The following is a 25,879-nucleotide window of genomic DNA, read 5'->3' on the forward strand; positions in this document are numbered from 1 at the left end:
CCAAATTAACACTACAGACACAGTTTAATCACCTTGGGAAAATCTCACAGTAAAGCTGGGAGTTGTGAAAAACCAGGGGTCTCATTTATAAACGTGGCTGAAAATGTGCGTACGCCGCTTCCGACGCATAAGTTGTGATTTATAAAAACAAACTTGACGGGAAAATTTGCGCACCTGCACGCAAACTCTGACCCATGCGTACGAACGTTTTGGAGATGGAGCAGTTTGGCGACACCGATGGTGAGCTGGAGTTAAGCGTCTTTTTGTTCACTTTTAGACAGAAAATCTAAAGAAATACAAGATAATACAAATATACTTTCACTCACCAAGCCTGTCACTTGAAGCAAATATCCATCCCTTCTTAAATGTCCGCGCCAGCGAGCGCGTTGGGCCGTTTAGTGAAACTGACGCAAATAACAGTTTAAATAAATAAAATAATGATTTAAACTATGTTTTACTTCTGATATAAACATTTAGATTAAATATGTCATTCAAATTAATGGAGAACACTTAAACATGAAATCATTACTGAGAAGTTACAACATTTTTTATATTCAAATTCAATCAATAGAAATATTTATTGTGGATGCGATGTTTTTGAACACTTTTCCTGTAGCGTGCTGTGTTTTAATGTTTTAACCACAGATAATTGCTTATCATGATAATACAAGATTGTCTGAGAAAATAGTTTCGTGCAAATAATGCCCAAGGCCTATCTGTTTCCATTAAAAATATAAATCAATTAAAAATACAATTCGGCCAGTGGAAAAGATGAAATGTATTTACACTATTTGATTTATGTATTCAAAAACAAGACAAGGATAGGCAAGTGCATGATTTTTATTAATGTAATGTGTCTTGTACCGTTAAACGTTATCACGTGGATGAATAATCATATGCAAATGATATGCAGATGAGGATCTGGGATTTATAAAGTGAATTCTGCGCAGGTTCTGGCGTACGAACGGTTTTATAAGTCTGAATATTTTTTTGCGTACGTCATTTTTGGCTTTCAGGCGCACGTACACTTTTAGTAAGGTTCCTACGCACAGTTTTATAAATGAGACCCCAGATGTTTTGCCAAGTGAGAAGTTTATCTATGTATCATCTTTTTACTCTTTTAATTAATTGTATAACTGTATCATAGGCTATATCTCTTTTAATTTCTTTTATAACTGTTTTAATTTTCCTTGTTTTTATTTTGTGATTATTTTAATTCCTTTCTGTAAAGCACTTAATTGCCATAGTGTATGAAATGTGCTATATAAATAAACTTGCCTTGCCTAATTTATTTATTTAAATATTTATTTAAATCTTTTTTTACACTTTTTTTTTTTAGACCGTCACTCCCTGAAACCCCCTAGTTTAGGCATTTTAAGGTTTCATTAGATGTTTAAAACATACAAACTATTGAGGAAACAAGCATTTGTGTACTTGATTTTTGACCGAAAACTTAGCCTAGTACTGAAATACATTCCTTGTGACAACAGTCCCGGTCTCCAGTACCATGGTTATTAAACAAATAGCATGGATCTGTCATGCTGTAGCTATGTGGAAAAACATGGTAGTACTTTTTGTTTCGTGGTATTTCACAAAATAGCTGCAGGACACGGTCTGTGCGCTACCTAAATAGCTTTACGAAAACATCTGCTGTGTGATTTTAGTTCAGAGTTTTGGTCCACGGTACATTGGACAATGTTTACTTCCAACGCAAACACACGAAGAATGAGCGCAGAGTGACGCGGTGGAGCACGTCCGCAGCTCGCCATCTCCATTCAGCCCGCAGCAGGAAGTGCTGAAATACACCGAGAAAAACACGGTGGAGCCGCCCGCTGAAGAAAAAAAAAAAGAGTTAAAATAATAATGGCGATCGGCTGAACATGCCATTTATCCTCCGCGCAATCAAAAAGAGCATAAAACCCCCATCCCTGATCATTGTGCACGTCTGTAAGTCGGGTAAGTAGTTGCAGCTTGAAGGTGTTTGTTTAATTGCACACAATGGCCACATTCATTGAATCAGAGCTCGCGAGCCTCCGGATCTTTGTGTCGCTAGGCTGTTAGCCGATTAGCACTGACCTTACTACTAAAAGCAGAAACCATTTCACAGCAAATGCCGGGAGTGTATCGATTCAGTCAAATCCATACGAGTATTATTTTATCTATACGGCTATTACTTCAAATTTACGACATCAGTACGGCTAATTTTTTACGAGACTGCACCGTTTGCTCTCCTTTCGCGCTAGTATCATGAGGGGAGGCTAGCGCGTTAGCTGCGGGGGGGTTGTCGCTGTCAGACAGACAGACACATTAAAATAATCGATGCGATCGCGTAAGAGCGCTGGATGTTTTTTCGTGCATTCGAATCCACACACTATGTAGACTAAATAAATGCACGAATATTTGGACCAAAGCGTTTGACGCTTCGAAAAATCATCGTTTTTCCCCTCCCCTCACAGTCGATCTAGCTGCTATAGCCCACCGGCTAATATTTGCACACAGCGACGCGCATCCTGTGAAAAACATACGGGTCGGGATGTAAATTTTGGTCTCCCTCACAACGATGCACACACGTATTTGTCTACAGAAATGCACGTGTATTGAGCCTAAATGGATATACGGTAATTTCTGTCTTAATTCGGGGGTTTTAACGTCTAATGTGGTGAGTCTGGGGAGTGAAAATGACAAGGAATGTCGGGTATCTGCTTTTGTCCGGATAAAAAGCGGGTGTGGGAGCGTCAGGCCAAGGTCATAGCGAAGCGTTAACCGCTTCCATTTTATATAAAAAACAGGTTTTGTTCTTGTTAGCGAAAAATATTGTTATTCGGTTTTTACTGGGGGTCCACATACGTGTTAGGCCCATCCCGTTTGTTTCTTTGTGAGCTGCGCCATTTGGAAATAACAAAATGTTATTAAAAAAACATTTAAAAAAAATGTTATTAAAAAACAACATTTTTCAACTGTAACCAGGTTTTGGGGACTCAGTTTACATATTTTGATTAAGGGGAAAATAATAGCAAAGTTGCTACAAATGATTGTGTGTTTTTATGTACCCAGGTGTTTTGCCACTATATTCTATCTTAATATTTTTATCTTATATTTTCATAAGAGTACTCAATGTTTATAGGGTTCCCATGGTCATCAGGGTATTAAAAAAAAAACAAAAAAAACGTTTTCCACAGATGGAAATGATTAAAATCTTAAATGTCATGGAAAATGTTATATTAGTGAATATTCTAGTTAGGTAATGACTAAATACAATGTATAACATGTTTCAGAATTAATATATGCTGCTCTAATGTTTTGGGGGCTCATATACATATTTAGATTAGAGGAAAAATAATAGCCAAGCTGTTATGAATGAACATTAGTGTTTTTATGCACCCAGTTTTACTCCTCACAAAGCCTCTATGTAGTCTTTAACTTTAGTTTTCATAAAAAAAGTTGAATGTCAACAGAATTCCCATGGCTCTAACTTTCTTGGAAGCCACTGTGATATTTGATCTGTGAGGCAATTTTTTTTTTCTTTAGATTTTTTGTCAATTGGCCAACCACAAAATGGTCTGAATGATTCATTATTCATTTAAAACTCTTTATCACTGTGTATTTATGCGAGTTATAGATTTAGATGGTTATTCCACTAATATATACATATATTACCATTTTTTTGGACATGTTACCATAATAATGCCGTGTTTTTTGGGTACGTACAGTGATAATTAAGTAGTTAAAATTTAGGCTTGAGAGTCGTTTGAATTTTAGCAGTTCCAATTCTGTTCATTGGTTCCGATTCTTATTGATTCCTAGTTTCGATTCCAGTAGGGTAAAAACAGTCAAACATTTATCAAACACATTTATTCTGTGTCTTTTGGCAAAACGTTTTATTACAAAAAACACTTGACATTTTCCTATGGTTTTAACAAAAATATCACAGCAAAAACAACTAATTAATATAAATTTCAAAGTGATATTATTAAAGACAAGTAAACCGTACTAAAATAAGAACAAATAAACAAATTAGCAATAGCACAAATAAATACAAGTCAAGTCACCTTTATTTATATAGCGCTTTTTACAATACAGACTTATGTCACCAAAGCAGCTTTATAGTGAAAACAGGAAATTAATGCAACAAAGGTTCAGAAAGCAGCTTCAGAAGAAAATAGAGTCATTGTCCAGCTTAAGTAAGTTCAGTGTTGATTGATTTCCGTTGTAAAAAAACATCAGTTATTAATTTAGTTCATTTATCTACAGCAGCTCTGGAGAAAACGGTGAATGACGAGTTCTCATACAATGGTGTCAATGCAGTCAGATCAATAATATTGCTGAATATTAAGTGTCCCTTAATATGGATCCTTATTAAAGTTTCAAAAGTAATTCAGTCAAGATCAATGAGTGATTTTCTTTCTTTCACTTTAAGGCCTCATTCAGGATCCAATATTCTGTTACACGTGCTTTTTCTTACTCAACTGTTTACATTCACTTAAGACAAAACTGACTGTGTTTATGAAGATATTTTGACATCATTTTGTGTATTTGTGCATTCAAGTGCAAGACGACGTGTACGAGAACTCAATTCAGCGGGGAAAAAAACAGCGCAAGTGCCGAATTGAGTTCTCTTTCACGTTGTCTTGTGCTTGAAAAAATAATTATAAATAAATTAAAATGTGCACACAGGAATCGATAAGCGGAATTTTAATTTTATTACAAATATCTTATTCCAGAATTGGAATTTCGATTATCAAGCCTATTAAAGTTCCACTTAAATATCATATTGTGAATCATTCAGTACCACATGTATATGTACCACGATATTACCAATAGGTTCAAGTACCACTTGTACACTGATTGACCTACAAATGTGTATATTATTGTATTCATTTTATTCTGCAAAGCTGGACCCATATGGCATTTTGCAGTATGGATTTTGACAGCGTTGATGTCGCTTAAGCATCCAGATGGTCTTGAGTCAGAGACCACTGGTCAGGTTATATACCCTAAGGCTGTGCCATCCTAACTGAGATCACAGATGCTGTGAGATGACTCTAGACTCATTCCACATACAGCAGACTGTGCTATGCATGAGTGATGATCACATAATAAACACTTCATAGAATCTGTATTGCAACTTGTAGCACAAAATATAAAAAACAGTTGAAACCACAATCTGTTAATTTGGTCACAACAGTTTATATTGTTAGATATTTCAGGTAAAGACGTTTGGATGTGGTACATTGCTTAATTTCTGTTATTCAAAATATTAATCAATGAAAATGCTTTGTGTTTTTTTCTGTAAACTGCATTAAGTAACATTTTAGATTATAAAAAACTTTTTGTTAAAGGTGCTCTAAGCGATGTCACGCGTTTTTTAGGCCGAAACATTTTTTGTCACATACAGCAAACATCTCCTCACTATCCGCAAGCTGCCTGTCTCCCAGTGTTGCCAACTTAGCGCCTTTGTCGCCATTTTTAGCAACTTTTCAGACCCCTTTAGCGACATTTTTTCAAAAAAGCGACTAGCGACAAATCTAGCTACTTTTTGGACAAACCTCAGTAACCTCCAAATGTTGCCAGCACAGTCCTGCGAGCGCGAGGTTTGCTTTCTCCTTGCCGTCACACACCTCTCTCTGCGTCTACCCTGTTCAGTGAATGGCTGAGAAAGGAGCAGCAGCACGGCAGCTGACAGACGTGAATGAGCAGTGTTGTTTCCACGGACTTATCACTTATCTTTTGTTTTATATTTAAATAATTTAGTTTGACCATTTTAATTTATTACTTGTGCTTATCACTTGTGATACTCACTATCACAGTGCGTTAGTTCACCCAGTTCCCGAATTCTCTCAATTCAGATAATTTTACACATATTAAAAAATAGTCATTCAACAGCTACTCGTTCTATTGTCTGACAAAAAAATATAGTAAATGAGAACAGCTTTATTGGACATTTGGCTATATTATATTATTATATTATATTATAGGCTATTATATTATATTATAGCATGTTATATTAAAATACAGTATGTGACCATGATTTTAACGAGAAAAAAACATTAGGCAGGCAGAACGCAAGTACGCCGCGATGACGTCATGAATATGCTATTTGACGTATGACGTCATTTAGCGACTTTTAGTGGAGGCGTTAGCTACTTTCCTTTGAAAATAGTTGGCAACACTGCTGTCTCCCAAACGCACTGTAAAAAAAACAAGCCGGTCTCTGTAGACAGCCCAGGCTCCACAAACGGCAACAAAAACAAACTGGCCCAGCCTGGACCACGGGGGACGGGATGAGGAGGAGGGGGGGTCGAGCTAGCGTTTTGTTTGACAATACTTCGAACGTCAACAAGAAGTGACGTCACCCAACATCGCTTAGAGCACCTTTAAATGGAAAAAATATGCATGTTATTCTAACCTCAGCTATTTAGATAAGCCTTTAAGAAATATTGTTTCTTCAGTATTTTTCATTATGTTTCCCACAATATATTAAAGTAATACATTTCTTGATACTGGACTTACCTGATGAATGAATAGTTTTGATTATAGTTATAGTCCTATCTTAAATGTGATTTATGAACTATTAATTTGAAATGACAGATATCTATGTAAGATGCATACAAGGATATCACGTTTTTCCAACAAACTTGGTGACCTAAAAAATAGGCTCATTTAGAGCTGCATTGAAACTATGACCCATTCGCAGATTTAATTATTGAACTATACTATTTCAAATTATTCTTCAAACCTAGTTGCAGTGTAAAAAAAGGACTGTTTTTGTCTTACTGGGCCCTCATTTTCTGCCAAATCACTTCACATTGAAAGGTTTTGATATCAGTCACACATTGTCTGAACATGGGGTTATTGTTGAGGTGACTCTATTGAAGTTATTGTACTGACAGCGAAATAATGCCATACAGTAGGCTTGAGAGAGGCAGGAAAATAATCCAGTTGAAATTTCTAGTGTTTCGTTTTTTTTTTAATGGCCATTGTGTGTGGTAAAGGAACACTGTTTCTTTCATTCCAGTTGTGTGGTAAGATGAATTGTTCCCCCGTGGGGTCTAATCGAAGTGAATTTGTGGTCATGCATTTTATTTAGCCTAGTTCTCTTGGAGCAAATTCCATTTGAATAATAAAAACTGTGAGATTTAAGTTTGATCATGAATACAAAAGTGCCCTAATGCTGTACTGACACCAAACACACTAAACCCTTTTATTGAACTCCCAGCCACCAATGTTATATTTGTATTAAACTGGTTTTGTATTTAGGTTGGAGCACAAGTAACCAAATTTCCCTTGCTTTAGTGATGAAAATCTTAAAGCAGTGGTCAGTCTTGGTCAAGAATCTCAAAAATTATTGGTCAGTCTTAATCTTGGAACTAATGTGCTGCCAAGACCTCATCACATATGTGGCTTTAAATTAAAAGGATTTCCTCATAAACCAACCGTTATGCCATAAAATTAGTCAAGACTACATTGTCTATAGTTATGAATCTGAACATGAATGTGGTACATGGGACAGACTGAATGACTTTGTAAATCTAGCCCATAATGTCTTCATTGTTGAGTAAAATAAGTTAAACCTGGTTTTGGTAGAATTATGGATTAGCTTGACAATTAGACTGAACCTACACTATGTACTGACGACCTATTTTGAATTCGGCTTATATTTATTTAATGTACTGGTAATTTGCTTACTGTTGGGAAAGTTTTGCTTATAATGGTTTCTGTAGCTGTAATTTATCAGTACAGTTGACATCAAAGGAGTGATGTGCACATACACAAACCTGACTTATTTCAGCTATTTTGAACCTGTGTTTCTGTCATATGACCTAAATATGAGATCAAATGTGTCAATGCTAATATCACGTAATGTGGCCACATGCCTATCACAGTGAATGTTTTTGTCAAAGGCTCTTGGTTACCCTTAATGAACAGCTTTTATAACCTGTTTTGCTTGTTACGCCTTTGATTTTAAGATTTTTTAAACTAGCATTTAGATTTATAAAATGATTCTGTCATTTGTGTATTTTTTTCCAACACTACATATATTAAAATAGTGAATGTAATTACAGTGTTAAATTAAAATAATGTTTCTTTTTGTATCTTCTCAGCTTTCCTCTGATGCCCCACAACTGTCCAGACCCTCTCTGAACTGCTGTGATCGAGTGGAATTGAAAGGCTGATTGGAGAGAATATCTGTCACCCAGGTAAAATGGCTGATACTACAGAAGCAGAGAGCTGAACATCACACATTGCCCCCTTTTCTTCTTTGTTCGAGGATCATTTTATGTGGACATTTCCCCCTTCCATTTCAATTTTCTCATCATGGCTATGCATGATATGAATCGTGCCAAGGGTTTCCCTTGCAAAGAATGCGACATCATTTGCCCAAGTACACCTAGCCTACTGGAGCACATGAAAGCACACTATCATCAAGAAGAGAATGGCAGATTTGAATGCGAGCAGTGTGGACGCATTTTTAAGCATGCCAGTAGCTTGGCTTCTCACAAAAAAACTCATGAGATGGGCTCCTTCCAGTGCCCGGTCTGCACCAGAACGTTGCCCAATGCAGTGGCGCTAAAAAACCACCTCCGCATCCACACCCTGTCTCCAAGTGCCCAAGCAGAAGAGGAGAACGATGACAATGTTGACGAAGAGAGGGATTATAATCTAGCACAAGATCTGTCTGAAGCAGCTTTCAGGAGTCACATAAACAACAGTGGAATAATGCCTGGCCACGACCATGACAAACAGAAATCTCCAGGATCTGAAGATGCCTGGGACAGACCATTCAAATGTGACCAATGTGAAAGGACATATCGTCATCATGGCAGCTTGGTTAACCATAAGAAGTCTCATCAAGAGGGCATGTATAAGTGCAATGTCTGTTACAAACAGTTCAATAATCTTGCAGCTCTCAATGCTCACGAACGCACTCATTCAAAATTTAAGCCCCTTGGAATGTCCATGGGGGCTCTTGTGCCTGAAGCACAATCTGACTCTCGTCCCCTTGGACCCCAGAATGATGACATGATACCCAGCTTTTGCCATCTTTGTCAAGTGGTTTTGCCTAATAAGAATGACTTTCAAGAGCACCTTACGTTACATAATGCTGCATCATCTTCGTTGGGGCTAACACGTAGTTTCCCTGGGATAGTGCCTCATAGTTCTGTTCGGTCCCCAGCTGTGAATTCTTACACACCTGCTCTAGGTGACCCTCTTCCACTGCCTCCATTACCCGACAAGCGTTATGACCCAATGCTAGGCCCTCCTGTTAATAATCCCATATATACCTGTGCATATTGTGGAGCGGGACATCCTGACTTAGAGAGTCTCAAAATTCACTATCTTACCCACGACCCTCATACCACAAGCCATGCTCAAGATGGTCCTGCTATGTTAAATTCTAATGGACTGGCTTCAAACTCTCAACCATCAATATCATCATCCAATGGTGAGACAAGGTCTCAGGCGCAGTCTACAATTGATGATGCAGAACGCAAATTTAAGTGCCAAGAGTGCGGGAAAAGCTATCGACATGCTGGGAGTCTAGTTAATCATAAACGCTCCCATCAAACTGGTCAATATCAGTGCACTGTTTGCTGTAAGCAGTATCCACACTTAGCAGCCCTTCAAAGTCACCTCCGTAGTCACAAAACCCGGCCAAATTCACAATCGATGGGTACAGAGGGAGATTGGCTTTCCTCTGAGCCACTCACAGGGCTAGACTCTCAACAAGGCTTTGTACATTCTCAGGATCAGGAGAGTGGTGCAGCAACCCCAATTTCACTGCCTGGTAATCTTGGTGATGCAGCACACTTTGTCCCAGATGGTTCCCATAACAGTGGCCTGGATTCACTGGAATTCCATGACCGATTTGACGGATCTCTAGCTCAAAGCAGTTCTGGTCACTCACCTCTTCCACAAAACCATCGTCAACCAGATAGAGTCAACCAAAGCGGTATGACCAATGGTTACTTGGGTAACATAAGCTTCCATAGTGCTGGTGGTGCCTCTCTGCCAGGCAGTGGCAACCTCAAAGAAAGTACTCGGCAGAGACGTGGTCACAACCAGATGCCGTTTGGAGGTCCTCAAGACAACTCCCAGGGCAACAGTAAGAGAATGGATAACAAAGATGATGATGATGGAGAGGTTTATCAGTGCACAGTCTGTGGAAACCATTATGCCAGCCTAAGGGCACTTCGTAGCCACTTACGAAGCCATGGGGTTAACCAAGGGGCAGGACCCTCTTCTGCCCTCTCTCCAATTGGTGAGCAAGAGTGGAGGAGGCGACAAGAGGGTAATACAACCAGTCTTTTGATCTGTAGCACATGTGGACAGAGTTTCAGCAGAAAGCAGGACTTGATTAACCATCAGCTAGTCCATGGACCTCCCCGGGCAGATGGATCTACACAGGGCTTGGGAGGAACTAGCTCTAATTCTAATGGCAAAATGGATGGAAGGAACCACATTTGCGTTGACTGTGGCATGTTCTTTGCAGATCGCCATCAGCTGATCACTCACCTGTGTCCAGGCAAGGCGAGAGTGGGGGCATTGAACAAGGGTATGAATGGAGCTAAAGGGATGACGGGTGGTGCTGGTACCAGTGGCAGCGGGGGCCCAGCAAACCCTCAGCAGATGTCAGGCTCTGATGATCGGCCCCACAGGTGCGACCAGTGTGGAAGGGGTTACAGACACCCCTGCTCCCTGCTCAACCATAAGAAATCTCACAAGACTGGGGTCTTCCGCTGCCTTGTCTGCCAAAAACGCTACTACAACCTACTGGCTCTCAAGAACCACCAGAGGACTCATTTTGACTTAAAGAGGTTAGCCAGCATTGCATGTGCCCTATTATACTCTAACTGTTTAGTTCTCTTTGCATACTTTGAATACTTATGTATTATCATGAGTTCCCCACTCATGTGATTACCCAGGTCATCACTGAATGAATAGATTTTAATGAAATTTTGTGTCAAGGCAGTGTGCTTTGGTGATTTTCCCAGGGCAACAAACATAACTCATACTGATGTACACACATACACGCAGTTGAGTCTGAATTTCATAATGTCTGTACCCCATTTGAGCATTGTGTAGTCATCTTTGTATTTGTAAGGGGAACTTCCCTCTTTCTGTTTATTTTTTTAAAGTGCATTTTAACACTGCTTTCTTATCTGTTTGTTTTTGTTTGTTTTTGTCTGTTCACAGGCACAAGTGTGAGGAGTGTGGCAAAGCCTTCAAGATTCAAAAGCAGTTGATAAATCATCTACGGCTGCACGAGGAGCACAGAGCGAAGACTGGAGATCGAGACCAACGTGTTCAAAGCATGTCTCACCCCAATGGTGCCCGCTATGAGGGAGGCCCATCGCAGCTTCAAGCTATGAGGATGGGAGATCCCAAAATTCAGAATCCTCCTGTGAACACCAATTATGGTCAACCTCAAGATTTCAAGAAACCGTATGCGGGGGCTAGGGCCCAGCAAGTGGATGATGGCAGCGGCCGCCGCCCCTTTGCTTGCGATCAGTGCGGACGTACTTACCGCCATGCTGGCAGTCTGGCCAATCATAAGAACCTACATAAGATTGGTGAATACCACTGCAACGTGTGCAACTCCACTTATCCAAATCGACTGGCAATGAAGAACCACCTCCGAATGCATTTCGCTCTGAAAAAATATACCTGCTCCGACTGTGGTAGGGGTTTCAGGAACCAGAGGCAGCTTGAAACACACACCGGCAACCAGCTCTGCAAAGATCTTCCTGTTCCCCTCCCTGGTCCCAGCGTGCAAACTGCTGCTCCTCCAACCGAATATGAATGCGATGGGTGCTCTCAAGTCTTTACTACAACCACAGATCTGGCCTCGCATAACTGCAGTTCCCAGCTTCCTTCTTCCTCTGCCTCCCTCAACAGCTCTAATATGAGCATGGAGACGGGTGATCTGGGATCTCCAGAGCGTGAAGAACGCCCTTTTAGCTGTGACCTTTGTGGCTGCTCTTACAAGCATGCTAGCAGTCTGCTCAACCACAAAAACACACACAAAATTGGCAACTTCAGCTGCTCATATTGTGACAAGCCGTACTCCAACTATATGGCCCTGCGCAACCACATGCGTATCCACACGCAGAAGAAGAGGCATATCTGCACAACCTGTGGCAAGGCTTTCCGGCTGGCCCGCTTTCTTCGGAACCACCAGAGAGTCCACGAGGAAGGCCACACCCGGTTTGGCTGCCCCACCTGCGGGAAGAGCTTCCAGGGTCGTTCTGGGCTGGCCAGACACCGCTGCGGGGACAACCAGGTAGGCAAGGAGGGCGTGAGGAAGGACACTTCAAGCACAAGAGAGGGAGAGGAATACCGGTTCACGTGAGTTTACGTCTGTTGTTCGTGTTTTTTGAAGTGAACTAGTAAAGATCACAGGTTTCTACATGTCTATTACAGGTATATGATCTCCAATCCGGCTTCCTCGGGACCATACGCGTGCCGGAATTCGGATTTTTCTGAAGTTTGGACAGTATGATTAGTGGAGACCAGATAAGTTACCCCCCTTTGCTTTCAGTTAGCAATATGTACTAGATTGTTAGGATGTCTTGATATAATAGGTACATTTTGATGTACTTACTAGGTAGATGTGTGTGTATTGTACTAAATATAGCCAAATCATTTATTCCCTCCTTCTTAATTGATCTTATTGATAATATTCTAGAATGTATGGTATAGTTCACTGTTGTTACCATTTGAGCATTCAGTTGCCATAATAATTCATACTGACCATCTTATATTAGTTGTAGTGCTTCCAGGAATAAATACTGATCTAGGCCCAACAGCACTCAGCAAACCGTCCATTTATTAAATGCACGTTTCTTAAGTACTATAAACATAGCTTTGTTTGCTACTGTGGTGAAACATAAAAATGTTTCATTTGCTGTTGAGACAATAAAAGGAAAAAAGGAAGAAACTTTTTAAAAAATGTGTCAACATACTAACACAGAACTTCCATACTAACAAATTACATAAATGATCAGAACAAAAATGTATAGAGAAGTCAAATTAAAAAACAAAACAAAAAAAAGGTACCATACTGCTTTACCACATGTGCTTGGGAAACAAGTTCACCACACTTTTGTTATGCTAGATTCCGACCAGAATTCAGGTCCAAATCCCAAAACCTTATTTGCTGTACAATTTTGTAAGCATTTGAAAGACTTTGTGTGTACTCATTCTATACTTGGTAACATATTTACCAAAATATGAGTGAATACTATGAGTTTGAAAACAAACAGTGACTTGCAGTACATTTTTATAATGTATTTGTGAGGACTAGGTTTGCCTTTTATTTTATATAATTTAATTTGTTTATAATTTATTAACTTCTTTAATAGGCAATGCTATTCAAGTCACCCTGTGCAAGCTGAGGCAGTTTTTTGAGTTTTGGCAGCTGGATTCAAGATCATATACCTGTACTTGTCTATCCATCAATGCTGTTATCATAAAAGTCAACAACATACCGTCAGGTTACTTTCAGACTAATCTAGGTTACTAACTATAGAGGGGTTAAAAGAACAATGAGTAGGTGAGATTTACTTTTTCTCTCCTCTGTCTCTGTCTTCACAGTTGTGACCAGTGTGGCCGTTCTTACCGGCATGCCAGCTCACTCCTTAATCACAAAAACACCCACACCGTCGGCATCTACCACTGCGCTGTGTGCCTCAAGACCTACTCTAACCTGCTCGCACTCAAGAACCACCGTCGCATTCATTCTGAAACTCGACGGCACCGCTGTCCAGAATGTGGAAAGGCTTTCCGCGTCTCTTCCCAGTTACAAAATCACCGCCGTGTGCACCAAAAGGAGCGGGAGTTTGCCTGCACTCTGTGCCAGCGGAGCTTCCCTACCCAGGCTAGCTTCCGGCTCCACTTGGAAATGCAACATGGCCGTGCCCCAAAAACATCGCAACAGCCTGGGGTTTCGTCCAGTGGCTCTAATTTGGGTTGGGGCTCTGGGCTTGACCTTACGCTGATGCAGGCCCAACGATTGGATCCTAATGGGCTCCCAAAGCTTAACCCATCACGCCATGGCCCCAGTAGCAGCAGCTCATCTGGGCAACAACAACAACAACAGCAGTTACAGCAGAGTCGTAATGAGGCGGGGTGTAAGTCGCATGTCTGTGATCAGTGCGGCCGTGGTTATCGGCACGCCAGCTCACTTCTGAATCACAAGAACAGCCACAAGATGGGCACCTATTTCTGCAACTCCTGTCAGAAGGAATTCTCCAACCTGATGGCACTCAAAAACCACAGACGCATCCACACAGAACCCAAGCGTTACCAGTGCCCGGATTGTGGCAAGGCTTTCCGTGTCTCCACCCAGCTCATCTGTCACCGCCGCATCCACACCAAGGAGAAGCCTTTCTCATGTCAGCAGTGTGATAAGCGCTTCTCCAGCAAATCCAACTTAAGGCACCATCAAAAGGTCCACTGGAACAGTTCGGCTCCTCCTACTGGTCTGAACATGGGTACCAGCAACTTTTTGGGTATGCCATCTGGGCCCTTTTTATAGTGGGTTATATTTGGGAAGCAGAACTTGCAGTTTGTTTTGGATATCCATGCCAAGGCTTTTGGAGGTGCCAAAACCCCCTTTCTCACTCACTCATCTTCATCTCTAGTGCTTGAGGTGTGGCTGTGAGGCTTTTGTTGCACAGGTTGTTGTTTAGGTTAACAGAACTGTCCCTGCATGTACCCTGAAACAGTGGATTAAACATTGACTGTTAGTTTTAGGTCATAGTGACATTTTCCCCACCCTTACCCTCACCCTAAACACCACAGGTGACCTTATTTGCATTTTCATAGTTCCCTTTGGGGGTGGGGGACATTGAGGGCCACTGCCTTCATTTCTGATACCAGCCTTTCGAAGAACTAGCTGCTGGCGTCTTGTTTTAATTCTTGAAAACGAATTGCTTTTGGATGAGACATTTCCATATATGTTGTGTATAAAACAGCACATTTCCCACCATGGTACTGTTACGTCAGTATTGTTTTTGTGATGTCACAATGGGAAGGTTAAACTGTAGCCACATTAGGTTAAAAATGGATGCGCATCCCCACGGTCCAGGTAATGTCACAAGAAACAAGCATTTGAAAAACATACATTTCATCCCATGCCCAGTTACTGCTTTGATGACAGCCTTCAAAGCATTCACAATTTACAATCCTAGACAATACAAAGAAAACATGTTGACTGTCTGATGAATTCTGAGACATGTCGAGCAACTTGTATGTTTAACAAGTAGAAGTAACTATGTTTAACAGTGTATAGAGCGTAATTGAAACGTCTTCAGTTAATTTAGGCAACACATTTCTGTGTTGTATAGGACTGTCAACGTTTTTTTTTGTATTCCTCCCCCTTTCTGTTGATGTTTTAACTTTTCTAACTTGCGTGTTCCTTGCAGCACGAAGATGAGCTTCAAACATTATTATTCAGCAGATGACAGCATTGCGCTTATTGGGTTCATTTCTCTTAGTGGCATCATTCGTTCGTTCTCCCTTTAATTTTATGATGTTGCTCAGAACCCATATTTTAAAACTGCAACTAACTTGCTAGTGTATAGAAGCGATAGGTTGTGCTGAGAAAAAAAAAAGAAAAGCGAAAGTGGGAAAAAATGTATATTGATAGGCTTGTAATGGCATTTGGTTTTACCTTGTATTGTATTGTACCTCTGACTGTATTATTTACAGGAAAACTTTTATAAAAGATCACTGTAGTATGCATTTTATTTATATTAACACTTGTAACTGAAAACGTTAGTTTTAGAACTCCCAGTTTTAGGATTTCTTGTTTCAACTCCTCTATTCCCCAGAGGCTATTGGACATGGAGTCAGGAATGGCAGGACTCCTAATGAACACTTGTTATAGTGACTGTAATCTCCTATTTTGTTGCCATTATTTGTTATGCTTTTAAACGAACATTTCTGTCCCTTGTGCAATAAACAGGGAACTGTAATAATGTGTGTTTTGTTTGCAGTACGAGTGTAAACATATCACTGTATCATTATTGCCTTTCTCACGTGATGTCGTGACTGTCCCTCCACGCTCATGTCAAGATTGGATGTGCCTGTTTCACTCTTTGAGCGTGCACGTTAAGGAATGATTTTGTTGTCTTTACAATCAGCAAGGCAATCTTATTTTAACTCCTCAGTTACACCTTTATATTAACCCATGTATTTATTTGTTTTGGGCTTTTTTATTTAATTGCATTTTACTATTTTGAGCTTGTTTTCAGCCTATATTACCTGGGAGCACTGGTGCTAAGTCAATTGTATTTTGAGTGAAAATGAAGTTGTATGCGCTATGATCAGAGCATGGGACAATTATATATTTACATACCTATGTCCTTGCAAATTTTACACAATTGGATAGAAGGAAATTCTTCCCAGGTGCACAGTTGCTACTTTGATTCCAAATATAAATTATAAAAGTTTAATTTTTTTTCTTGTTTGTCATATATATATATATATATATATATATATATATATATATATATATATACATATATATGTGACTATACTTTTATGCACTCGCACACATACATATATATATATATATATATGTGACTGTATACTTTTTTTAAACTACATTTTGATAATTCATTTCCTAACAGAACATGTTTGAATTATAACCTCGATGCTCTCAAATAATAAAAATAAATAGCTGGAAAATTAATGTAACATTCACTTCAAATTTATGTGTGATTTTAAAGTTTGTCACTCATGGTTGTTGTTCTAAAAGAGTCACCATTTGGTTTCAATGTCATGGTGTCTTTGTTAAAATCTGATTTTTATGAATGAATTATTAACTTTAAGATGTGTAATGCACCTGACAGCTGGGGTAAGCCGTTTGTTTACTGTGGTCAGTAAGATTTTAGATGAGAACACAACATATTCCTTACTGTTACTTATTTAATAAACCACATAGGATTTTGCTCTTGACGCTTGATTTTCTCACATAAGAATAATACCCTGCTTCTTGTTAAGACTCATCGCCAAGTTAGATGATCTCTTGTTGCTAAATCTAGATATCCTTCTTGAAACTTTTGAACATTCCTCACTTTTGGCAAATACACAATTATATAATATTTCTCTATTCTATATGTCATGAATATGTAATACTTATTTTACTGATATAATGAATTCAGAATAATGTCTCAAAAATGGGGTTGTGTCAGTGGTTTCCCTCTACATTTTACACTCCAGATAGTGGAGTTTAGACCGGATAGGGGGAGAGCAATTGGGACATGTCCTAGTCGGACTAGAACTTGCGTCCTTGTGAGCGAACAGCTTTGATATGTCCTTGAGCCGTCATGTGTCTCGTGCACAGCAGTTGTTTTATCTAAAGAGCAAAAGTGTATGCCACTGTTAAAGGGTCAGTTCACCCAAAAATGAAAATTCTGTCATCATTTACTCACCCTTATGTTGTTCCAAACCCATATGAGTTTCTTCAAAAGAAGATATTTTGAAGAATGTTGGTTACCAGACAGTTGACGGTAGCCATTGACTTCCATAGTAGGAAAAAAATTCCCAACATTCTTCAAAACATCTTTTGTGTTCAACAGAAGAAAGAAACCCATACAGTATTGGAACAATATAAGAGTGAGTAAATGATGACAGAAGTTTCATTTTTGGGTGAACTATCCCTTTAAATGGTTATGAATCAGCCCCAAATCAGAACCAGAGTAAATCAACAAAAAATAGGGCGATTAAATGTATCACAGGCCAATTAAATGTAATAATATGCAGATGTGTCTATAATATATGGGCATTTATGATAAGTATTGCATCAAAAGCGACCACTGCAGGTGCCTTAAGAAATTACCGCGCGTGACATCAGCTACAAGAAAAGCGCGCCATTTCTCCACCGTAGTCACGCCCACGGACCGTTGGCTACGCGAGACTACCGAGCAACAGACATATCGCATTTCCCAAAGGTAACGAATCTAACGATTATAGAAATTAAGTTTATACAACACTGCATTGGTCATATTATACAATATGCCATTTAAAATTTAATCAGAACATTTAGCCTAATAGTCTAATCCGGATAGTTAACTAAAAAAAAAAGTTATTTACTCACCGTCATTTCAAACCTGTTAACCCTTCTTCGTAGTGACATAGTCCATCACACCAAATGTATAATATTTCAAATGTACTTTTGTGTGAGGAACAGACAAAAATGAAGTTTTGCCCACAAACCGAAGCTGGCATCAAGCTTGCGTTTGCGTCCAGAAATGGCCGTTGACGTACACTGACGCCATAACAACATGGCTCGCCTGAGGTGAAAATTATCTTCGAATATTCGACCTTATTCAGAGCAGCGCCATGACAGGTGTGAAAGCGAGGCTGTGATGGATAGACTGTGTTTCCAATGGCATCCGCAGTAAAAAGCTGTATAAAAGCTCTTATATCACTTGTAATTTTCCGCAGCTCATAGTCTCTTGAAATTTCTTGGAAATATATTTTTTTGCTGTGTTTTGTCAGCAGAACAATCCAAAACGAATTCAATGACAGTATAACCCAATGAAGAGACTCTAATCTATCCCTCAGACTCGGTTTCATTCCCGCTAAAATCAAAGATGGCGCTGCTGTGAATAAGGTCCATAACTCGCTCTTTTTACCCACGTGAATCCATCAAATGGCTTCAGAAGACTTGAAATATAACACACGAGCCATACTTACTTTGAGATAATTATCAGAACATGTTTATGCAGGTATCCATCTTATTCACAAAAGATTACAACTTTTTTATAATTGCATATTGCTTTTGAGATACTGAGTGTGAATGTAAATTCATCTGATTCATAGGTGCTGGGTGCAGAATAGTCTATGAATGAGTGAACTGGTTGATTGAGGTCTTGGAGTGTCCACTAGATGGTGAAAGATCCTTTAGGTAAGTTTTCACCTTCAGACAGACTGTTTGGCCAGTTTAGTAGCCTAGTCATGTTTCTTCATTTTATTTCAAAGCAACACTGCACTTGAGAGCAAGAGAATGCAATTTGCAGCGTCTCAATTCAGATTTAGCTGAGGCATTTATATGTGAGAGTCCATACAGGTCCTCCGCATAGAATTTTATTGACAACTTGTACCTGTTTTGAGGCTGTGAAGTCCATGTTTTGGGTCCTGCTTGAAAAGTGTTCTTCTGAGGATGTGGAGTGAAAATTGCATGTTTACACCTATAGAAACTACATGCATAATTCATGTTTTTTTCTGAATTGAGAGTAATATATCTAAAACTCAGCATAAAACATTAACATAGAAAGCTTGTAGCTCAAACAGTACACAGTGACTAAATTATTTTTAAATGAAAATGTACTGCCTGTTGCTTAGCAACTGGAAAACCAGCCCTGCATACCTGCCAAGTTTGGCAAGTTTCCACTGAAAGAACTAAATTAATTAATTTAGAGTAATGATAAGCACTTGTTGGTCTTGCACAGCTCCCAGGGCATCTTCTGGTGCAATCAATAACAACATAATTGAGCAAAACCCCATTATCTTTCGAAATAACTTTATCTACTTTGCACACAGGGGTCTGGGGTGAATGTGGCTGGCTTAATAGTTAATTGAAAGTGTGTCCAACGCTTTACAGTGGATGAAACATCTTTAGCACTATTCAGATAGAATTAGTTTGCTAAATGACAGTTGAGTTACAATTACTAGGAGGGCATCTTATTTCATCAACTGATTCAGATGTGACTTCTGTCATTTTTACCAAGGTGTCTATTGTTATAAATTTACATTTGCACAAACATTTTATGTGTTATTAAGGGAATAAAAGGTGAGGATCAAACCTGATGCTGCAACCACTGTGGCCGTTCTGATCAAAATCTCTTTATTGATTTTAGTTTTTTATTGCCAGCATACTGTAAAAAAGTGTTTTTTTTAAAGTTGAAAATAAAACAAAGATTGTTAGAGTAGGTTTTACAATAAAATACTATTTTAGTCTTTACTTCAAAATTTCACGTTTAATTCAGTGTTACATGCTGTTTCTTTGTTAGCAATTTTTGAGTGAAAATTATTTCTATACCAATTTTTTTTTTTCAGTGCAGGCCATACTTTTTACAGAAAGTTGTCAAAAACATCTAAACATCTACACCATGCAGTGCAGCGTGAAAGTTAACTTCAAAAACACTGCAAAACAAAGGTCAATATACATGTTTAATGCTTAGGCTATACAAGCTTCTTTTGTTATGTTACTGAATTCCCCCACCCCTGCCCATGATTTGAGAAAGGAGTAAAAATACGGAAGACAACTACAGCAGTTGTACACTGGACAATCGTTTTTCTTTATTTTTTGTTTCAGTTCATAATATCTGTTTGTTGGGGTTTTTCTTTTTTCATTTTTCATTTCAACTTAAAATTTTGACACACTTATAAAAGACAGCATCTGCATAGAGTTCTCATCTTAAAGATCCATGGAGAAAAGAGGGAGAGAGAGAGAGAGATTGTGAGAGAAGGGAGGAAGATAGCAAAGGGTTTAGGGGTGGAGAGGGATACTGGTACGCCACACTAACCAAACAGAACAGCAAACAGTATTACAAGAGAGAGGGGGGAGAGAGGGACAGTTAGGTTGTTTGTTTGTATCTTTTTCCTTTTTTTACAATACAGTACACACATACACACACAGAAAATAAAAGACAGAAGTTGCAATTCCAGTCAAAGTTGCAGAAATCGATTTAATTTCTTCCTTCCCATCCTTGGTGCCCATCTCAATGTGGTTTCTGCCCTGAATTCACATTCAACTTAGATCCTAGTGGGGTGAGAAGACAGTTGGCGACACATAAAACGACGGCTGGAACCACGGTTAGTGGCTGTTGTTTCCCTCAGCTCCCATAATAAGATGGAAGTCGGCGTTCTTTCGTGCTTTCAAATGTGTGTGTGAGAAAGCCCTTTTCTTTGTATTGCACAGATGAGTGTTTTTCTGTTTGCTTCGAGCATTATTGTTTCTTACTGTACTTTTAAACGTCCATTTACTTTTACTTCCTTTGTATAAGACCAGAGCCTATCCCGTGTTACGTTTAGCTTTTGAGCTTCAGCCATGCTACAGTTTATGCAAGCAAGGTTTTCTAACCGACACTTATTGTGAAAGCGTCCAAACATATACCATGAAAATGCCACTATTTGTTAAAAATTTGACATTGCCAATATGGTGGACCTCTGCAAGAAAAGCAGTCAAGTTGCATGGAAGCTACAGACTGTGTGCATTTGACCTGTGTACATGGAGGGAAGCACTTTTTTCCCCCAGAGTTGAACCGCCAACGGCTCTCTGAGGTAACACGACAACATATTGTATTGATTCTGATGTTAAAGCGTTGCTCAACTTTTCTCCGTTATAGAGCACCCTTGACATCACTGCTTTAAGACAAGCGAGCAGTCAGTAGCAAAGCACTGCGACCAGGGCAAAGAACAAGAAAATCAATCAACCTCACAACTTTGACAGGAACTATTTTAGTAGTTTTATACATGGACATGCAAATCATTTTTTCTCTCTTTGAAATATTTACAATAATTACAAGACAAAGATTCAGTTCAGATTGACAAAATCGCGAGCATTCAATATTACTACTAATATAACACAACTTCTCGGGATTTTTAAATCATTGTAGTTATATAATTCATCACATTTGATAATGGTATAATTCAATTATGTCATCCTTATCCAGTCATCTTCCCGTTCTAATTAGAATAGTGTTTTCATCACATCATTACAGGCCATCCTCTGTAATTGATGATCATTTTGCTGAAATCACAGTTTAAGCACCATCTCCACAAACTGTTTCCTCGTTCTAAATCTAACACTGAAGCAAGAATACTGGTATAAAGTTTAATGGGAATATACATCAAAGGAATGACACAAAAGAGGATGAAATTAAGGAGGATCATGGCTGGGGCTGTTGAGAAAAATCACAATCGCAGGTCTTGGGTACCGAGAAGTCATATCCGTTAACGTCAAAGTCTTTGAGAGCTGTCAGTCAGGTGCTTTGCATCTCATAGACAGCTAAAGCACATGTGGAAACTAAGCAGCGAGCATTACAATACACAAAGCAGTCTACGTAGCTGAGACGGCTTCGTTGATCATGGCGGGAGCGTTCTAGCTTTGTTGCATCACCGCTCGCTCGCCGTGCAGATTGGGCGTAAGGGTTTTTTCTTCCCCTGCAGTGATGAGGCACTCAACAACCCCAACCAAAAAAGACTATTATGCAGTTAAACTCTAAAAGGTACATCATTTTTTTAATATATAAGTAGTTTGTAATTTTCACCCATTTACAAAATGCCTTCTCAATGTGCTGTGTTATGCCAGTGCTGTCTGGTCATATCAGTGTCTGTGTGACGAACATCCAAAAACAGTGTTGAAAAATGAAAATAAGACAACTGAGAAAACGTTCATCCAGATCTGTGCCCATGTTAGTATACAGTTTTTTTTTATTTCATTTTCTTTTAACCAGAGCTGATCTAATGTCTACGTCTAATGTATTGCCAGCACAGAGGAAGCAATGCAAGTGAGCTGAACAAGGGGCAAATGGCAACATAAACAGCATCATTGAGGGGAGAAATAAAAAACAACATACAGTACACACAACATATTTGTTTTGTACGTAGCTGTTTTTGGAGAAAGTGCTTTAAAAGGAACAAGCTTGTGTAGTATACATTATACATATTGTTCAGAATGAATATAAATAAATAAATCAATAAACCTTTATATCGAGAACCTTGTCGCTGAAAGAAGTGGAATTGAAAACGTAGTAAATGTATACGCAAGATAGTTCACAAGATTTATGGGTGGGGAGGACTACACAATACAGTTGACTGTAACATTGTGCTCTGTACTCGCATAACGCTTTGGCTTTTTAGTCTTATTACTTTTCTTAACATTTGAATGAAGTCGGCACAAAACTGGAGCGCTAGAGCTGCATACCATAGACCGGCAGACCAGAGAAAGACCCTTGCGCCCGACGCCAGTTAGCGTTGCGGTGCGACCGAGGGCTCCAACAGCAAACGAGCACACACACACATCCACACACACAAATGCTCATGCTCACTTATACAGCAACGTGTACGTAAAAAAGGAAAAATGCCGAAGGGACAGGGCACGCATACATGGCCTTTTGAGTTGCACAATTCGACACCGCAGCACACGACTCACAATAAAGAATAGTCTTACGAAAGAATTCACATATCATCACCAGTTAAGCACAACAATCAAGTTTGGGAACACATCAGGGGAAGGGGAAATGAACAAGATGCGCAAAAATGATTCGTACCCAGAGTGTTTCCAGAGGGCGAGGAGGGGGGGGCAATACGTCGTTTTACACTATGAATGTGGTTTAAGAACATAATACCTGACAACAAACAGATTTTGTACTCATGTGCACATCCACAGGGAACACATTCATGGGGACCACGGTAAAACTCCAGCATCGTCAGGATCATGATGAAATAGGCAGGAGAAATCTTAAATGAAGTCAATCCCCCCCACCCCCAATCCAACCCTTAGAGATTCATAATAAATAATCATAAATTAAAAAAACAAATAAACATATTAACAAAATGGAAAACGGTACAACCCAAAAATGTGGCGGCATAAGACAGTTTTCTTTGATTGTAAAGTGCACACATGATCGAGAGCCATGCAAACTAACAAAGCGAAAGTTGCATGCGTTAACAAATAAGGGCCTTCCAGCTATATCGTCTACTAAAAAACAACACCGACATACATATTTACCTCATTTTACCATACATGTAAGTGATTCGACACTAAATACACAGAAGTTTGAAAGAAAACATGCTGGACGTTACTGGAATGATTAAAGCAAAATAGTCCCGGCCCTCTGCCTCAGGCTTTCTAAAAGGTGTACAGTGTATATCCCCAAAAACGTTCCTGTTCCCTACTACTTCGCATCAGGTAGGTAAAGGGGTGGCGGGACGGGGTGGGGGGGCTCCTGTTATATATTCTATGATAAGCAGTACATGGAAAATAAAGTCCGTATTGAGAAAAGGAGTGAGTGTACTTTGAGAGTTGATACATGTTCTGTAACGTCATGAACATGAGGGTGAGGGCGTTCTAAGAGTGCGACGAATATGAATCAAGCCAAGAGGGATTCTGTATCAACAAAAGCAAAAAACAGAGCTAAAGTTTGGTTTTAAATTTTAGCCCTTGAATTTAAAACGAGCAGTACATAATTAACCAAGCTGGCACTTTCTGTCCGCAAAGAAAAGGATGCAAAGAATTAATGATACAGCTGTTTGATAAAAAATAAATAAATAAATCTTTGGACAAAATCAAAGAGTCTTAGTCTAAGCTAGCATTATCTTGACAAGATGCTGTCTCTCTGGCGTTCAGAGCTGGATTTGAGTTGTTTCATATAAAGTTTGTGAAAATTAGTCGCTGCATAATAAGTGTCCTATAAGTTTCTTCAACCGAACTGAAGAATGCGTCTACTTATAAATATTTAGTCGGATAGCTCATCAAGAGCTCATCTCATTGTTTCAGATATGTAGAATTTTATAAGATCCAACTATCATGTCCTAGTAGTTAATTTTATTAGTCTCTCTTCATTAACTAGCACCAGGTGAAAAACGTCAAACTCCCAAATCGATCCTTCAAAACCAAAATGGTCCCGATCAAGCCTATCCTTTATATCATAACATAAAATATATATGCAATTCATTAAACAAGGCAAATAAAAAATGCAAAACTAACGATTAACCGGAAAATAAGGAATATTAATTTCAGCAGACCTAACCACCCTCCAAAAGATAATATTTAGGTTAGGTGTTGTTTCAAGTATTGACATTTTCTTTTCTCAAAATGTTCCCTCTAAGAAATCTTTCAGAATCATTCCATAAGGTTGCCATGAATTAATTCAAAAAGTGGGGGGAAATTACTATCAAAACTGCATAGTTCAACAGTTTGCCACCCTATCGATCCCAGCTTTCTATATGTTAAAATGAAATGTCTGTTACTTCACTGCCTACCATCTACAGTACAGCAAATTAAGTCAAAAGAAAATCATCTTTATGTACAAACTTGCCGATATCACTTCCTCTCACAATTCACAATGATGTGTGCTTCTTAGTTCTTTTTTTCTTTGTTTGTCTACAGTTGCCCACAGTAAAACTATTAAGACTGAAATTCAGCTATGAGGTTGACGGTGCTTTTAATCTATAGCACTCCATCAGTAATGAGCTAATATGGTAAAAAATGAGATTTCATCTGAATGCAAGCAACCACTCGGAACGTTAGGCCATTGAAATCGGAGTAGTACTACTGTCTATAACATCTATGCAGTCAGTTGGTTAGTATTCGTAATGCTAGTATGGTTTGTCAAACACCGTGTTCTGCCGGAACGTAAAACAATTTAGCAGTGGCTGGCACTGTCCTGGAGGCCCCCCCAAAAATAAAGGACACAAAAAAAAAAAAAGAAAAAAAAAAGTTGAGTTTTATTCCTTTACAGGTAGTAACCCATGTGCTGCTTTTATGTTCAATACATTTACATGTACAGTTTGTAAATATTATGTGTATTTGAACCCACTTTTATATATTTTAAATCAGCTAGTACGTAACATCTCCTTTTATTTATTTATTTTTTGATTGTTTGATTTTTGAATATTCAATTTTTTATAACCCTACCCAACCCCCGTTTTATGACAGTTTCCTTATCTCGTGTTTAAGTGGATAAAACACTCAGCTTTCCAAGTGTTTGTCTTTCTTCATGTCGTTTAGAAGCCCAGGGTTCCTCCGATAGTGGACGCTAAAACCACTCCCAAAATTACACAGCAGATGATGATCATGATCTTCTTCTGCAGAGGGTGAAAAAGGAGAAAGAAAAAAAGATGTGTAATTAAACAGCCA

General features: G+C 39.0%; 2 protein-coding genes across 2 annotated transcripts in view; one reads left to right on the forward strand and one right to left on the reverse strand.

Moving 5' to 3' along the window:
* The first annotated feature begins 1,782 nt into the window (after positions 1–1,782).
* Positions 1,783–15,983, forward strand: LOC311093180 (zinc finger protein 646). The gene is made up of 4 exons (XM_084130360.1): positions 1,783–1,956; positions 8,103–10,817; positions 11,197–12,348; positions 13,597–15,983. The coding sequence occupies exons 2-4, from the start codon at positions 8,317–8,319 to the stop codon at positions 14,537–14,539; spliced, it is 4,596 nt and encodes a 1,531-aa protein (XP_083986486.1). The 5' UTR covers positions 1,783–1,956; positions 8,103–8,316; the 3' UTR covers positions 14,540–15,983.
* A 4,305-nt stretch (positions 15,984–20,288) lies between these two features.
* Positions 20,289–25,879, reverse strand: part of stx1b (syntaxin 1B) — a 41,376-nt gene continuing 35,785 nt past the window's right edge. Inside the window, exon 10 of the mRNA XM_084130037.1 lies at positions 20,289–25,827. Coding sequence (XP_083986163.1) covers positions 25,747–25,827 — 81 coding nt within the window. The 3' untranslated portion in view covers positions 20,289–25,746. The remainder of the gene's footprint in view (positions 25,828–25,879) is intronic.

Source organism: Abramis brama (genome assembly GCF_963993115.1).
Source record: "Abramis brama genome assembly, chromosome: 12".
Classification (NCBI taxonomy): domain Eukaryota; kingdom Metazoa; phylum Chordata; class Actinopteri; order Cypriniformes; family Leuciscidae; genus Abramis; species Abramis brama.